An 18,922-nucleotide genomic window follows, 5' to 3' on the forward strand; every position below is an offset into this window, starting at 1 on the left:
ACATTGTAAATGTATTTATCTGGAAGTCACATAATGAGACAAATTATAGCTGGTTGACAAGAACGATAAGATATCTCACAATAATTTGGTCCTGGACACAACATTCAAATCTTACAACACCAAATATTCAATTAATCTGGATAGTGGGATATATTATGCTGTATAACAATTTCATCTGAGAACTTCTATTGATACATTTGAAACCCAAAAATGTAACATGAGTTATTCTCAAGACAGCTATTTCCATTGATCTCTATTTCTTATGGCTTTCAATGAGTTCTTATCAGGTCTCAAAAGAATAATATAACACTTGGGTATAAAGATACAACTTAGCAGCCCTGCACTGGATGCTAAGATGGAGAAGACTTCCACAACCACCATGACCTTCCCCTTAGTACTGTGGTAGACAGGGAGGAAGGTGATCCAGACACTGCAGAATACCAGCATGCTGAATGTCAGGAACTTGGCTTCATTGAAGGTGTCAGGCAGGTTCCTGGCCAAAAAAGCAATTGTGAAGCTCCCTGTGGATAGAGCCCCCAGGTATCCCAAGACACAGTAGAAGGCTGTGACTGAGCCTTTATTGCACACAATGATGATCTGACCATGTTCAGTGTGTGCATCTGTTTCAACAAAGGGAGGAGATGTTCCCAGCCAGACTCCACAGACGATAAATTGTATGAGTGTACAGATGGGAATGATAAATTTGGGTGTCCCCGATATAAGTGCCCTTCTCATCCTTCTTCCTGGAGCTGTAGACTTGAAAGCCAAGACCACTGTAATGGTTTTGGCCAAGATAGTAGATACTGCCACTGTGAAAACAACTCCAAATGCAGTCTGTTGCAAGATGCACGTGGCTGAGTTTGGATGACCAATGAATAGCAAGGAGCAAAGAAAACAGAAGTTGAGGGAGATGAGCAGGATGTAGCTGAGAGTACTGTTATTAGCTTTCACAACTGGAGTCTTTCGGTGCTTCACAAAAACCACAAGAACAAGTGCAGTGAGTGAAGAAAACCACAAAGCCATGCCAGCCAATGTCATCCCCAAGGGACTTTCATAAGCCAGAAATGTCACGTCTTTTTGGAGGCAGTGGGTTTGCTCTGTGTTGGGATACTGGTCATCTGGACACTTCACACACTGATCTGCATCTGGCAAGAAATGTAGTGTGATATCAGCATAACTTTTGTTGTCTCTTACTTGCTACACCAACACACCCAAAGTAACTCATTAGAAAAATTGAGCTTTGATGATTTTGTAAGTTAATATTACATATTTTGTTTAGTGACAAATGAATACGTGAATAATTTTCATTTGCTCTCCGTATTCACTGAACCCCTTTTCTCATCTCCAAATTAACACAACATATCAATTCTCATTGTATATTTTGTATGCTACCATAATTTAGGCAGGAAATTTCATGAACCCAAACAGTTAAAACTCTTAGTTCTAGAAAGTTGAACGTTCATAGTTTCTTAGAAACAGCAGACTTTGTGTCTTTCGGACACTATTACTTTTCTTCACATGACAGAAGAGATAAAATAAAGCCTGCAAAATATGTTAAGAACTGTGTGTGTCCCATCAATGAGTGTAAATGCACTTCCATTTCACAATCATCTAAGATTGTGCTTTAAAAACATTATTTATTTGTTAATTTTGTTTTTCAACTTAACACAAACTAATGTCATCTTTGAAAAGGGAATAGCAAGTGAAAGAAGACCTCTATGAGACTGTCCAATGGACAAGTCTGTGGGAGCACAGTCACCTTCATACCTAAGCTACACAAAGACCCAACAAAGAAAGAGAATTTTAGACCAATCTCCCTTATGAAGATAGACACAAAAATACTCAATAAAATTCTTGCAAACTGAATACAAGATCACATAAAAAAAATCTCATCCTTCAGGACCAAGTAGCTTTCATACCAGGCATACAGGGGTGGTTCAGTATAAGAAAATCCATCAATCATATAAACAAACTGAAGGAAAAGAATCATATGATCCTCTCTTTAGATGTGGAAAAAGCCTTTGACAAAATCCAACACCCTTTCATGTTAATAGTCTTAGAGAGATCAGGGATACAAAGCACATACCTAAACATATTAAAGGCACCATGCAGAAAACCTATAGCCAACATCAAGCTAAATGGCGAGAAACTCAAATCAATCCCACTGAACTCAGTAACACAACAAGACTGCCCACTCTCTCCATTGCTCTTCAATATAGTACTTGAAGTCCTAGCTAGAGCAATAAGACAGTTAAAGGAGATCAAGGGGATACATATAGGAAAGGAAGAAGTTAAAGTTTCACTATTTGCAGATGATATGATAATATACATCAGTGATTTCCCAAAAGTCAACCAAAGAACTCCTATAGCTGATAAACAGCTTCAGCAAATTTGCAAGATACAAAATTAACAGGAAAAAGTCAATATCCTTCCTGTATACAGATGAAAAAAGGGCAGAGAAAGAAATTAAGGAAACCACTCCCTTCACAATAGCCTCAAACAATATAAAATACATGGGTGTAAATCTAACCAAGCAAGTGAAAGACCTTTATGAAAAAAAACTTCAAGTTTCTACAAAAAGGAATTCAAGAGGATATCAGAAAATGGAAAGATCTCTGATGCTCATGGATTGGGAGAATCAACATAGTAAAAATGGCCATGCTACCAAAAGCAATATACAGATTTAATGCAATCCCTATCAAAATACCAATAAAAGATTTTACAGAATTGGAAAGATCAATCCTCAACTTCACATGGAAAACAAAAAACCCAGGGTAGCTAAATCAATCCTATACAATAAAAGATCTACCAGAGGAATATCCATCCCTGTCACAAGCTGTACTATAGAACAGCAGTAATAAAAAAACAGCATGATATTGGTATAGAAATAGGCCAGCTGACCAATGGAATTGAACTGAGGACCCAGATATACACCCATACACATATGGCCATTTGATTTTTGACAAAGAAGCCAAAATGATACAATGGAAAAAAGAAAGCATCTTCAACAAATGGTGCTGGTTCAACTTGATGTCTACATGTAAAAAATGCAAATAGATGCATATTTATCACCCTATATGAAACTAACATCCAAGTGGATTAAAGATCTCAACATAAACCCAGAAACACTAAATCTGTTAGAAGAAAAAGTGGTAAGACCCCAGAACTCATTGGTACAGGAGACAAATTCCTGACCAGAACACAACAGCACAGGCTCTAAGATCAATAATTAATAAGTGGGACCTTATGAGGCTGAGAAGCTTCTGCAAGGCAGAAGACACTGTCAGCAGAACAAAGCGACAGCCCACCGATTGGGAAAAAATCCTTACCAACCCTACATCTGACAAAGGACTGATATCTAAAGTATATAAAGAACTCAAAAAATTAAACACTACCAAACCAAACAACTCAATCAAAAACAGAGAATTCTCAATAGAGGATTATTGAATAGCTGAGAAACACTTAAAGAAATGCTCAACATCCTACTAATAAGGGAAATACAAATCAAAATGACCTTGAGATTCCATCTTACACCTATCCGATTAGCGAAGATCAATGACTCAAATGACAACACATGCTGGCGAGGATGTGGCGAGAGGGGGACACTTCTCCACTGTTGGTGGGAGTGCAAACTTCTTCAACCACTCTGGAAAGGAATATGGCACTTTCTCAGAAAATTGGGAATAGCTCTACCCCAACACCCATCTTTACCACTCCTGGGTATATACCTGAAAGATGCCCCACCATCCAACAAAGACATTTGTGCAACTATGTTCATAGTAGCCTTATTCATAATAGCCAGAACCTGGAAACAACTGAGATGTCCCTCAATTGAAGAGTCTGGGCCCTGGGGTCCTCTGCAAACTATGGCAACAGCCAAGGAAAAAAAAGGCAGTAAACCTCGAACCCCTACCCAGACTAGCCGATGGATAGGACATTCTCCACTGTTGAGTGGAGAAGGAGATCTAACTTTCACACAAACTCTGGTGCCCCATATTTGAACATGTCCCTTGGATGGAGATGCCTGGTGGCACTCAGAGGAAAGATAATAGGTCACCAAGGAGAGATTTGATACCCTATGAGCATATACAGGGGGAGGAGGTCCCCCTCAGACACAGACATAGGGGAGGGGAGGGGAGTAGGGGGGAAGTGGGAGGAAGGGAGGAATGGGAGGATACATGGGATGGGCTAACAACTGAGATGTAATATGAATAAATTAATTAAAAAAGTTTACTTGGAAAAAAAAGAGGAATGGATAAAAAATGTGGTACGTCTACATAATGGAATACTATTCAGCTATTAAGAACAAGGAAATCTTGAGTTTTGCTGACAAAAGGAAAGAATTAGAAATGACCATCTGAAGTGAGATAACCCAGACCCAAAAAGACATGCATGGTATATACTCACCCATATGTGGATTTTAAACCACCATAGACATCGTAGGAGAGATTCCACCAAGCAGGATATAGGGACAGTTACAGAGAGTTAAAGCTGGACACTGGATAGAGTCCCGAGTATGTAAGATGGCCCTGTCCGGCCACAGAGGAAGAGATCATATATAGTACAGAGTATACTAGATAAATTAAGATCAGATGTTAGGGGAGAAGATCTCCCCTATCAAAGGACTAGGGGAGGGAGGGAAAGGGGATGAGAGAGGGGATGGGATCGGCGGTAGATGAGGAACAAAGTGGGATCAGCAGGGGATGATGAGGGGGCTACAATTGAGACGTAAAGAACTCAAACTACAAAGTAAGCAGGTAATTTAATATTCCTAATCCCACTACATGGGAATAGTTCTGAGACTGGCAGAGATATAAATGTAAAGGCATAGAGAGGCCTCATGTTGACCACAAAATCTCTGTGCCTTAGTATTAGAGGCCACTACTAGTAAGGCATGAAGAAAGATTTGCAAATGCCTCACATCAACTCATACAATGACCAGAAAACTATCTTTAATTGTTCTGTGCATCGTGCACACCTCGTACAATTATAATGTTAGAGCTGTATAATACTTGTGAGACATTATGTTTTCAGAACAAAATAACCAGCTGGATCAGACCTGACAGGAATCATTCCTCCCAGCATGATGGACACTGACATCCTGCATCTTCCTAATTCTAGCCCCAGATTATTCTGTTCCTTCTACTCATCAAAGTTGGGCAGCTTCCTGGACAACATTGTAGAAAACTTCTGGTCCAATTTGGACCACCATTTCAATCTCCTACTAAGCCTAGAATCTCTCAACATTTAGAAATTGAACCACAAATGCAATCACTAGATTGCTTAATCATTTTTTCCAATTTTGGGGGGCCCCTCCAAGGTATTATGTGCCTAAATTGAACCCGAAGAAACCTTAAGAGAATGGTACCCCATTCCCTTAAAGAAGGGGGTTACCTAGGTTGCTGTTTCCTTGCTTAATCTACAAATGCTTACTCATCTGGAGGTGGTCATAAATCATTATTGGTCTTAAAGGGAGAAAAAATTAGAGTAAATGCAGGAACGTCTCTGCCTTTATCTTGCATACGTAGGCAAGGAGATGGGAACTGAAAAGAAATAAAGGGATATTTAGGAACACAGAGGGAGGATAGAAGAAAAGGAAGATGATTGAACCTACTCCTTAGCTCAAGGCTTTGTTACTTATAATGAAGGTTATGTCTAAGTCATTATTATAGAATTTAGTATATTGATACAAAACATGGGCATGTCAAATACTTGGCAGATTTTAACATAAGCATATATATATCCTAAGTCTAACATAGATATGATTCTATCAATATTTGAGGTAAAATAGTTGAATAAGGTCTTCAAAAGCCTTAGAGACACACAGAATATGGCATTTAAAGTTGTCCTTACAATCCTAAATTTCTTCGACAACAAGACTATTTAACTCCTGAAAATACCTAGCTGACCTCAAAGAAGATGATGAGCATCAAAGAGCCTCCTTATGGACATGGCTTTAACAGCCACTGGGCAAAATGTCCTCATCCCTGCCACAAACAGAATCTGCCTAAAAATTGGCAGCTTAGATGCAGGCAGAGTCAGCGGCTGCAGTTGGCCAAGTCAGGGTAAGCATGTCCTCAATTGGTCCTGCCCTGTGAACAAGTCTGGCAGAGATATTAGGCCAGAAAGCTGAAGATGAGGCTCCAATGTTATAAAGTGTATTGGGTGACTGGTCAGGCAGTAAACTGTCTTAAGTCAATCTGTACATATTGGAAGCTGCTAACCTACACTGCTGGTTCACGCAGGAATTTAAGTTTTATTCCTTCTCAAATCTCTGAGGGGCATTGAAGACAAGATAGTATAGTTTTACAACCAAGTTTAGCTGATTGGGGACAAGATAGTTTTAGATCAAGATAAAGAAGTTAAGCTATTAGAGTTGAGATAAGATAGATATTGAATCTCATTTGGAAATTTAGACCCAACAAGACAGGAAAAACACTTACTTCAAAGTAGACAAATGCAGATGGCCAAGTCACTATGAATGTAACATGTATAGAACCCATTATTTTCATGATTGTCACATGTTTCTTCCTGCTGTATGTAGTTTTTTTATGCATGTGTAATAAAACAAAAGTATTTTTTTTAAAAAAAGAAAGCATATGTGGTGTCTATTTTATAGGTCTCTGACACCTCACTTAGGATGACTTCTTCTAGTCTCATAATACTCATTTAAGCAACATAATTTCATTTTTCTTAAGAGGTGAATAACTTATCCCGGTGTGGTGGCGCACGCCTTTAGTCCCAGCACTCGGGAGGCAGAGGCAGGTGGATCACTGTGAGTTCGAGGCAAGCCTGGTCTACAAAGTGAGTCCAGGACAGCCAAAGCTATACAGAGAGACCCTGTCTCGAAAAACCAAAAAAAGAGGTGAATAACTTTTCATTGCGTAAATGCATCCAATTTTCACTATTCATTTACCAGTTGAAGTATATCTAAGCTATTCTTACTTTTTTAGTTAAAGTATTTATTCTGTCACTTTACAGCCTGATTGGAGCCTGCTCCCTCCTCTTCTCCCAGTTTCACCCTCACAAAACCTCTGTCCATTCTCCCCTACCCTTCTATTAGACTAGGCACCCTCCAGGGGTATCAACTCACCCTGGCACATCAAGATGCATCAGGACAAAAGTGCATCCTGTATCATTGAGGCCAGGCATAGAAGCATAGATAGGTAAAAGGGAAACAATGGCAGGTATCAGGTCAGTCCATACTCCAATTTTTTGGTGGGACCACATAATGAAAAAGCTGCACATCTTCTATATGTGTGTATGAGGCCTAGGTCCAGGCCATGCATGCTCTTTGATTGGTAGTTCAGTCTCTGAGTGCCCCCCACGGTTCCAGGTTAATTTAATCTGTAAGTCATTTTCTGATGTCCTTGACCCCCTTCAGCTCCCTCAATCCTTACTCCCACTCTTCCACATGATTCCCAGAGCTTCAGTTATTGATTGGATGTGTTTCTCTGTATCTGTTTCTATTAGTTACTTAAATATCAGAATGGCAAATAAAATAAACAACAGAAGTAGATGGAAGGAGGGACCTGGGTAAAAATGGTGTAGACAAGAGAAATGGGGCATGTCTCAGCTGTAGGGATAAGGAGAAAGACTGGAAGAGTGAACAGAAATCAGTGCTGAGGGCATCTTGTGAGTATACAATGGTGACCCTAGCTGAGATTCCTAGCAGCTGGGTATATCAAACTTGGAGTTTCCACTTTCTGTAGCTAAGTGGCATTGCCACTGGAAGGAGAGGGACACCAACTCACAAATAAAACTATCAACCCAATATTTGTCCTGCCTACCAGAAGTGTAGGGATAAAGCTGAAGTAGAGATTGAGAAAAAAGATAACCAACGCCTGGTCCGCCTTGCCCCCCACCCCCGAATGAGAAAGCACTAACCTCTGACACTATTATTGCTACTTTGCTATGATTGCAGACAAGAACCTAGAAAGCCATTCCTATTTTCTATCTATTGTGAATATAGCAACAATAAAGTTGGATGAGCAAGTATTCCTCTAGTAAGATATCATGTCATTTGGGTATATACTGCAAAGATGTTTGTTGGGGTCCGTGCATGAGGGACAGGAAAACAGCTCTAGAACTCATGGAATGTGGCCCACTGGTTAGCAAACCCATGATGGGTGTGTCTTGGTGAGGCATAACCTCGAGAACTGCATGTCCTGAGCACTTCATGCTGTTATGGAGCATAGCTCTGCTTGTTATGTTTGCATCCTTTTGATCTTAATATGTGAATTGTGTGAGTACTATAAAAGGGGCTCTCAGCCCCTCACTGGGCAGTATCATTGGCATACCAATGACAATGCTTGATCTTTTTCAGGCATTGCTGCGGGCGCATATTAGTGATTCAACCACCATCTCTGAAAACAACCTACAGATGTAGATTGCTAACAGTGATTACTACCCTTAGAAAGAATTTGGAAAAATAGATTGTTCAACAAGGTTAGGTAAAGATGTTTGCTAATGGCTCTGACATAGAAAGTCTTAGGGAAGAACAGATTGCTTAGCAATGTAAGGTAAAGATGTTTTTGCTATTGACCATGATGCAGGAAATCTTAGGGGGCAATTGAAGTTAAGAGAAAGTACACTTTTATGAGTAAAGATAGAGACTTTTTGAGGTTGACAAAGCAAGAACAATGGCCCATAGCAGCATTGGCTGATGTGACTGGGCTGGTGACTAGATGATTCTATTTTTCTGCCCTCAGCCTCCTGATATGATTAATAAAACATATTAATGAGTAGATGAGCACATTTAGGACTTAAAATAGACATGGCTTATCATTTTTATATTGGGGTTTAGATTTGTGATTCCTTTAAGATCATCATAAGATTACTTCTTAAGATAATTGATTCCTTCTTTGTAACCACAAATTGCTGCCTGCCAGTAAAAAAATGTTGGCTGGGAAATTCCCTTGCTTGCTTATACGCTGTTAATATGTGACAAGTTGCTTATGTACAAATGTATGTGGGGTCTTAGAAGTAACTTGTCATTCATGTATGTTCCTTACTCATAATACGTAAAACACTTGCTTGTGTGAAGGTATTGTGGAATATGATTTTCTTACATATAGCCATTGTAATAATTTATTTATAGAGAAATAGAATGTAAACAGATTGTGATTTTTGTACTGCTTAAAAGATTTTGTTGGGGTATATAAACTGTGAAAGAAAAAAGATAAGAACAGAAACAGAAATAGAAACAACAAGAAGAAACAAGAAGAAGAAGAAGAAGAGGAAGAGGAAGAGGAAGAGGAAGAGGAAGAGGAAGAGGAAGAAGAAGAAGAAGAAGAAGAAGAAGAAGAAGAAGAAGAAGAAGAAGAAGAAGAAGAAGAAACAGATAAGAATAGGGATAAGGATAAAAATAAGATAATAATAAAAGGAAAAGAAAATAGCTCGTTGAAACTTACCAGCTGGAGTCTGTCTTACTTCATCATCTGGTGTAAGTGTGTGTGTGTGTGTGTGTGTGTGTGTGTGTGTGTGTGTGTTTCTTTTCTCTCATTTTCTTTTCCTTTTTAGATGCTTGCCATCACCAGTGGAAGCCCCCAATAGGCATCATGAGCTCTAGCCCCCTCTAGGAGCCATCAGATCTATTCCCCACTTGCCACTATCAGTGGAAGACCCCAATAAGAGCCATCAGCTCTAGCCCCAGCTAAGAGCCATCAGCTCTAGACCCTGCTTGGATCCATTAGCTCTAGCACCAGCTTGCCACTATCAGTGGAAGCTATTGCCAGTAACTATTAGTTCTGGCTTGGAAGGTTGCCCTCAGAGAAAGTCTACAGGGTCACCAGCCACAGAATTCACACCCCACCTCAGTTTTCCCCAGTTGTGTAGAAGATGGACTTTGGTAGAGGTTCTTACTAATGTGCTTAATAGTTGCACCAGTATTAATTCACATCCACAGTAAATAAATGTTCCTCCTTTTCAGTATGAGAGGAATTCCATGTCATTTATACTTGCTGTTGTTTTATCTTGATAATTATGACTTGGTGAGATGACTTCTTAAAGCAATTTTACTTTGTATTTCTCTGACATCTAAAGTAATTTGAACAAATATTTAAATGTTCCTAAAGCATCTTTGTATCATCTTTTTAAAGCTTTGTGGTTTGCACTTTGCTGCAATTTTTAATTGGTTTACTTTCTTTTTTCAGTTATTCATATATTCTAGATATTAACTCATTGTCGGACCTATTAGTAAAAGGGTATTTTGGGCCAATATTTTAGGAAATAGAAAATAAAATACACATGCATAGGCATTTTGAAGCAGGCCTGTAACTACTCAGGAATTAATCCTAATGCCTAACAAGCAGAACTTCATAAAATTATAAATCTTGTATACAGTAAATACAAGAGTGTATTTAGTGAAGAAACATCTTATAGAATGTGAGCAAACATTTTCTTGTATATGTTACATAATTTCATACTTACAATATACAAAATAAATAAGAAACATAACAAGTCAACCAACTTAAATAAAAAAATAGGTGTTTGTATACTTGTTTGTGTTTGTGCCTGCATTTGTGAGTGCGTGGATGTCTTTTGATATTTTGTTAAATAGTTATCCAGAAATTCCCAGCTTTTAATGTGGGTGATGGGAACACATCCCAGTGGCAAACATGCATGATAAAGTGTTTCCTCAATGAAGATATCACCCCATACACAATATAATTTAGGTTTGATATTTTATTTTCAGTGGTGAATTTCATAAACACCCATATGCGTTGATTAACTCTACTACTTATTTTCTCTCATCAAATTCTTTCCCAATCTTCCCCCAAAACATTGGCTTCCCAACTTTATGTGCTGTTTTATAAAGTCCACCGAGTCTACCTACTTAAGGCTACATGAATATACCTGTATGGAGCATCATCTTCTGTAGCATTTTAGTGTCTCACAGCCCATATTTCCAAAGAAAACTGACTCCCCATTCACCGTCAATTAATACTCACATAGGACTGTGTCTTCATGATCCAATACTCATTCCTCCAGAGTATTTGCTTGGCTTGCTTTTGTATAGGCTTTGTGACTGGAGTCACCTCTGCTTTGAGACTATGTATACAGTAGGAATTTTACATCTGTTTTTGTGCAAATAGTTTTTTCCCATAGCCTTCTCTTATCTCTTGATCCTATAACATAGTTGCTTACTCCTCAATAACGCTCTCTGAGATACGGAGTTATGGGTTGTGCTACCAGTCATTATTTTTGGTTTCCTGACTCGTTATAGGTCTCTATATTAACTGCAATAACTATGATTAGAAAGATAAAATCAGAAAGGGATGTATCACTATGATCATTTAGCAAAATGATATTGCTACATATCTCTTTTGGTGGTTATAATTCATTATGCACTGTATTACATGATGTTGTAGTTTCCATACTCAGCTACACCTAAGTGTCCTAAAAACTATTTTGCCTGTCCTTTGGTCATCTCATGTTATAGTACAACCTTATTTAAACATCCATAGTTTATTCTCAAAATGTATGTGGCATTACTTTTTGCATACAGTTATTCATCTTATGGCATAAACTTACATATAAATCTCCATAGATTTTCTTCCCCTTTCATCAGTGAACTATAAAAAATCAGCAAAAACAATTTCCATATTGAAAAATCTATATTTTAGATATGAAACATGAATTATTGATTCTTCCTGTGTTTGCTTTGAGAATATTGCTTGCCTGTAAGTGTGTGCAGCACATGTGTGTACTGTTCACCTGGCCAGAATGTGGTATCAGAATGCCAGTAACTGGAGTTAAAAGTACAAGCAATCATATAGGTGTTGTGAGCCAAATCCGCATCTTTTAAAAGGATAGCAGTGCTCTTAACCACAAAACCATTTCTCTGTCTACATTTCTTAAGGCAAATATACTGTCTATGAATGTCTTATCTATTTCAGGAACAGTTCTGGGATCTGAGAAGTTGACACTGTGACAGAGGGTTTCAATGTGATATTAATACAACTCACAGAAAATTTGACATAGATATATTTATGAAAGTTCACATGGAAAAGTTTCTAGAAGAAATGACTATTAGATTTTTCATGTTATCAAGAAGTATCACCTGAAAAAACGACAGCTTAGAATCATGTAAAGGCAACAAATGTGATGTACTCAAGGAGTTTGCTGTTGATTATAACTATTTATTATGCCCACAAAAATCTTAAGAGTACAGACTATTCAATCATCTTGCTTATGATTTCTGTTTCAGTACATGGATTAAAAACAGTGGTGGTATCCTGATCTTTTGTACACACACTTGCCTGTATTGTTGGAAACTTCATTTTCTGGGCAGAAGCTGCAACCAAAACAGCAGGAAGGCTTGCCTTCCTGTAGAGATTTTCTGAATCCAGGACCACAGCTTTCACTGCATACAGAGATGGGGATCTGAGAAAATCAGAGAGACAAAGATATATAAAAATTAATCAGATAACTAAATTTCATGAGTAAAATGTTATGAATTGTGGTTGATGAATTTAGTTTTATAAATGTTCAGTCAGTTAATTGACGTACCCTATAATAGCATGTACACACACACACACACACACACACACACACACACACACGTATGTATATATAATGATGAAATGCTTAGAATCATGTACATACATTGGTGAGGAGTATGTTACTTCTTGGCAATAATAAACTTTTTAAGAGGGATTCCAAGAGGTTAGTGCCCAGTGTATACCATGTCTATGGAGGATGCAAAACCAACTGAAGGGAAGGAGTTGGGGAGGATCTGTACCATCCTCCACCCATTGCTGTCAGACATCTTTCAGTTCAAGAGTTATAATCTTCAAGCACCCTGTACTCCTCCAAATAGTTGAGGCAGAGAGCAAGCCCCCTGAGGAACAAAGGATCAGTGCAGTGAAACTGAGTTTGGAGAGCTATGTTGGTCATGGGCCACAACCGACATTAGATGCTATCCTGAAGAGTTCTGTGGGATACCTGAGCAGCTTTTGGCTTGGAACTCTCTCTGCCTACCCATTGTTTATTGGACTGGCCCATCTGGGAAATGGAGATCTAACAGGCAAAGGTATGTCAGGCATGGACCACAACCCACATTAGCTGTTATCATTAAAAGGCCTATGGGACACTCAAGCAGCCAGGGCTGGATCTCTATATATACTGCTTGCCATCCTGAAGCGTCTTGGTCACTGAAAGTAAACAAGCAGAGGTAAGTGGGGATCTAGCCACCATACACATTATCAAACATATCAAGCAGGCCTGAGGGGGCATCCAAGCAGCTTTCAGCTTGAAACTTTCTCAGTTTTCTCCTTCTTCCTGACACAACTGGGAAACAGACAGAAAACCCACTAGAGCTGAGTGGAGTACAGGCTACAAAACCCATTGTCTATCATCCCGAGGATGCCTCTGGGGAGTTCTAGCAAATAGGCTTCAATTCAGAGCTCTCTGCTGGCTCCTGAGCTGCCTAGCCCATGTGGGAAACACATAGACAGCAATCCCATTGGAGAATTCTCCAGGCCTGTTAACATCAGAAACCATCAGATGGATAGAGCTCAGCTCAGGAAGCAAGCAAAAAAAAAAAAAACAAAAAACCTCAGAGTTATATGACACCATCATAAACAGTGAGCCCTGGAGATATTAATGTGCATAAAGTGCAAGAGGAAGATTTTAAATTTGAGATGATGAAAATGATGGAAGCCTTGAAGGAAAAAGTAAAAATTTCCAAGAAGTACAGAAAAATACATTCAAAGAGATGAAGGAATTGAATAAATCCTATAAAGAATTACAGGAAAATTCAATCAAATGGGAGAAAGAAATGAAAGAAATGAATGAAAGTATTCAAGCCCAAAAAGGGAATTTGAAGCAACAATGAAACACAATCTGAGGCAGTCTTGGAGTTGGAAATCCTGGGGAAGAGAACAGAAACTTCAGACATAAGCAGCAGCAACAGAACACAAAAGATGGAAGAGAGAATCCTCGGTGTAGAAAGTACAGTTGAAGTTAACAATACACCAGTAAAAGAAAATGTGAATACTAAAAATTTCTTGACATAAACCATCCAAGAAATCAGAGACATTATGATAAGATGAAATCTAAGAATAGTAAGAACAGAAGAATGAGAAGACTCCAAGTTCCATGGCCCAGGAAACATTCTCAATAAAATCATATAATAGAACTTCCACAATCTAAGGACAGGAATGCCTGTAAACATACAAGAAGCCTACAAAACTCCAAATAGACTGGACCAGAAAAGAAAATCCTCCCACAATATAATAATGATAACATTAAATGTACAGAACAATGAAAGAATATTAAAAGCTGCAAGAGAAAAAGACCAAGTCACCTATAAAGGCAAAGCTATCAGAATCACACCTGACTTCTTAACAGAGATTATGAAAGCCAGAAGGGCCTGTACGGATGTCATGCAGACACTAAGAGACCACAGATGTCAACCCAGACTAATATACCCAACAAAACTTTCATCACTATAGATGGAGAAAAAAGATAATCTACAAAAAGAAAACAAGTCTAATCAGTACCTATCCCCAAATCCAGCACTACAGAAGATAAAAGAAGGAAAATTCCATTGCAAGGGTGCTAGCTACACCAAGGAAATCACAAGAAGTAAATAATGCCACATTTGCAAAACAAAAAGAAAGGAAACTCACAAACTCATTCCTCCACCACCACCACCATTAAAAACACAGGAACTAACAACGCTGGTCATGAATATACCTCAAGATAAGTGGCCACAACTCCCCAATAAAAAGACTAAGGCCAATAGAATGGGTACAAAAACAGGACCCGCCCTTCTGCTGTATGAAAAAACCAAACCACTGTTACCTCACAGTAAAGAGTTGGAAAAAGGTATCCAATTAACAGATCCTAGAAGCAAGCTGGAGTAGCCATTTTTGTATCTAATAAAACAGACTTTCAACCAAAACTAATAAAAAAAAAGATGGGGAAGGATGCATACTTCATATTTACCAAAGGAAAAATATACCAAGAGGCTGTCTCAATCCTTAATCCCCATCTATTCCTGAGATGCAGGAGCACCCATATATATAAGAGAAATATTACTAATGCTCAAATCATACATCCAACCTGAACATTACTAGGGGGAGACTTGAACACCCCACTGTCACCAATATATAGATCATTGAGACAGAAATTATGTAGAGAAATAATGAAACTAATAGATGTCATGAATCAAATGGACTTAACAGATATCTACAAAACATTCCACTCAAACATAAAAGAATATGTCTTCTTGTCAGCAACTCACAGAATCTTCTCTAAAATTGACCATATACTTGGTCACAAATCAAAACTCAACAGATATAAGAAGATTGAAATAACCCCTTCTATCTTATCAGACCACTGTAGAATAAAATTGGAACTAATGACAACAGAAACAACAGAAAGTATACTAACATATGGAAACTGAACAGCTTCCTACTCAAAGACTTCTGGGTCATCTATGAAACTCACATAGCCTGCTTCAGAACTGACCATGTACTTATCCATAAAGCAAACCTCAACAGATACAAAAAGATAAAATTAACCCCTTGCATCTTATCAGACCACATGGATTAAAACTCAGCAACAAAAGAAACAACAGAAAGTCTATACAGTCTTGGAAAGTGAACAACTTTCTAAATAAAGACCTCTGAGTCAGTGATGAAATAAAAAAAGCAAATTAAAAACTTCATCGAATTCAATGAAAATGTAGGCATAACTTACCAAAACTTATCAGATACAATGCAAACAATGCTAAGAGGAAAGTTCATAGCACTAAGAACATTTACGGGAAAATTGGAGAGATCCCATACTATCAATTTTATAGTATATCTGAAACCTCTAAAGCAAAAAAGAATCAGACATAGCCAAGAAGAGTAGGTGGTTGAAAATGATCAGACTCAGAGCTAAAATTAATAAATGAGAAACAAAGAGAAGAATTCAAAGAATCAATGAAACCGAGATAGTTCTTTGAGAAAATCAACAAGATAGAAAAATTCTTAGGCAAACTAACAAAAAAAAAATAGAGAAGGAGAGTACTCAAATCAACAAAATCAGAAATGAAAGGGGAGACATAATGACTGACACAGAGGAAATCCAAAGAATCATTAGGTCTTACTTCAAAAGCCTATATGCCACAAAATTTGAAAATCTGAATGTAAATGGACAATATTCTTGATATTTACAAATTACTAAAATTGGACCAAAATCATGTAAACAAATTAAAGAGTCCTATATCTCATAAGGAAATAGAAGCAGTCATCAAAAGTCTGTCAACCAAAAGAAAAAAAAGACAAGAAAAGGACAGGGCTTTCTACCAGACCTTCAAAGAAGAGCCTATACTAATTCTCTTAAAACTATTCCGCACAAATAAAAACAGAAGGGATATTATCAAATTTATTTACGAAGCCACAGTCACCTTGATAACTAAACCACAGGAAGTCCCAAACAAAGAAAGAGAATTTCAGTTCAATTTCTATTATGAACATTGGTGCAAAAATACTTAATAAAATACTTGCAAGGTGAATTAAAAATATATCAAAAATATCATTCATCATGAACAAGTCTGCTTCATCCTAGGCATGCAGAGTTGCTTCAATATACAGAAACCCATTATAGAAACCAACTAAAAGAAAAACCCAAATTATCATCTCCTTAGACTCTGAAAAATTATTTGACAAAATCCAACTTCAACTCTTGTTAAACATCTTAGAGACATTGACGATACAAGGCAGGAACCTAAACATAGCAAAGGCATTATGCAGCAAGCCTATAGCCAATACTAAACTAAAGAGAGAAACTTAAATAAATTCCTCTGCAATCAGGGACACAGAAATGCTGTTTACTCTCCCTATATCTCTTCAATATAATACTTAATGTGTTAAAACAATTATACAACTAAAGATCAAAGAAATACAAATTGTAAAGGAAGACATCAAAGTACATAAGTGACTACAAGAATTCTACCAAGGAGCTCCTACAGCTGATAAACATCTTCAGCAAAGTGCCTGGATACAAAATAAACTGAAAAAATTGGTAGCCTTCCTGTATACAAAAGCCAAAAAGGCTGAGAAAGAAATTAAGGAAACAATATACTTCACAGTGCCACAAAAGATGTAAAGTATATTGTTGTAACTCTCACCAAGCAAATGAAAGATCTATATGAAAAATTCAAGTCTCTGAAGAAAGAAATTGAAGAAGATAAGAGAAGATGGAAAGATCTCCCATGCTTATGAATCAGAAAAATCAACATAGTAAAAATGCCAATCTTACCAAAAACAATCTACAGATTCAATACAGTTCCCATCAAAAGACCAACACAGACTGAAAAAACAATTCTCAACATCATTTGAAAAAATGAAACAAAACAAAAACAAAAACAAAAAACTCGAGTAGCTAAGACAATCCTTTACAATAAAAAATGTTCTGGAGGTATCTCCATCCTTGGTCTCAAGCAGTACTATAGAGAAACAGTAATAAAAATGGCATGTTACTGGCATAGAAACAGACTGGTAGATCAATGGTGTTGAACCAAGACCCAGAAATAAATGCACACACCTATGGACACTTGGTTTTTGACACAGAAGCAAAAACCATACAATGGAAAAAAAGAGCATCCTCAAGAAATTGTGAAAATTTAACTGGATATCTACTTAAAGAAAAATGCAAATAGACCCTTATATTTCACCTTGAAAAAAACTAAAGTCCAAGTGGATTAAAGATCTCAACCTAAAACCAGACACACTTAATCTGTTAGAAGAAAAAATTGGGAATGAGCCTTGAGCTAATTGGCACAAGAAACATCTTCCTGAACAGAAAGCTAATAGTTCATGATCTAAAATCAATAATTGATAAATGAGACCTCATGAAACTTAAAAGCTTCTATAAGGCAAAGGACACTGTTGACAGAACAAAACCACAGCCTACAGACTGGGAAAAGTTCTTCACCAATCCTACATCTGACTGAGGGCTAATATCCAAAATAAATAAAGAACTCAAGAAGTTAAACACCACCAAAACAAATATTTCAATTTAAAAAATTGAGGTAAAGGAAGCCCTATTCCTAGTTTTCTGAGATAGCACCAGATAAATTTCCAAAGTGGCTGTACTAGTTTGCATTTCCACCAGCAATGAAGGAGTGTTCCTCTCTCCCCACATCCTCGCCAGCTTGTGGTGTCGCTTGAGTTTTTGATCTTAGCCATTTTGATGGGTGTAAGATAGAATCTCAGAGTTGTTTTGATTTGCATTTCCCTGATGACTAAGGAGGTTGAGCATTTCTTTAAGTGTTTCTCAGCCATTTGATATTCCTCTGTTGAGAATTCTCTGTTTAGTTCCAAGCCCCAGCTATTCCACTCCTTGGAATATACCCAGAAGATGCTCCAGCACACAACAAGAAAATTTGCTCAACCATGTTCATAGCAGCCTTATTCATAATAGACAGAACATGGAAACAGCCTAAGTGTCCCTCAGTAGAAGAATGGATAAAGAAACTGTGGTACATATACACTATGGAATACTACTCAGCTATTAAAAACAAGGAATTCCCAAAATTTGTGGATAAATGGATTGAGCTAGAAATGATCATATTCAGTGAGTTAACCCAGACGCAGAAAGACTCAAATGGTATATACTCACTTATATCTGCATATTAGCCCAAGGGGCATGTCCCACGAAAGCCTTCACTTACCAGGAAACTGGGACAGAGGGGAGGACATCCTATTGAGACTCTAGATGAGAGAAGCATGGGAGAATAGCAAAATAGAAGGATCCAGAGGGTCCTAGAAACCTACAAGTAGAACATTATGAAAGGCAGATTTGGGCCCAGGGGTCCCACTCAAACTAAGGCACCAGCCAAGGACAATACAGGCTGTAAACTTTAAACCCCTACCCAGATCTAGCCAATGGTCAGAACATTCTCCACAGTAGAGTGGAGAGT

At 37.8% G+C, this 18,922-nt stretch overlaps 1 protein-coding gene across 1 annotated transcript in view; it reads right to left on the reverse strand.

Moving 5' to 3' along the window:
* Window positions 1-237: 237 nt before the first annotated feature.
* LOC311605907 (vomeronasal type-2 receptor 116-like) overlaps window positions 238-18,922 on the reverse strand; it is a gene marked incomplete at both ends in the record, with an annotated part of 44,003 nt that continues 25,318 nt past the window's right edge. Inside the window, one exon of the mRNA XM_084796744.1 lies at window positions 238-1,197. Within this exon, the coding sequence (XP_084652870.1) occupies window positions 238-1,197 (960 nt within the window). The remainder of the gene's footprint in view (window positions 1,198-18,922) is intronic.

Source organism: Acomys minous (assembly GCF_964271855.1).
Source record: "Acomys minous genome assembly, chromosome: 9".
Lineage (NCBI taxonomy): Eukaryota > Metazoa > Chordata > Mammalia > Rodentia > Muridae > Acomys > Acomys minous.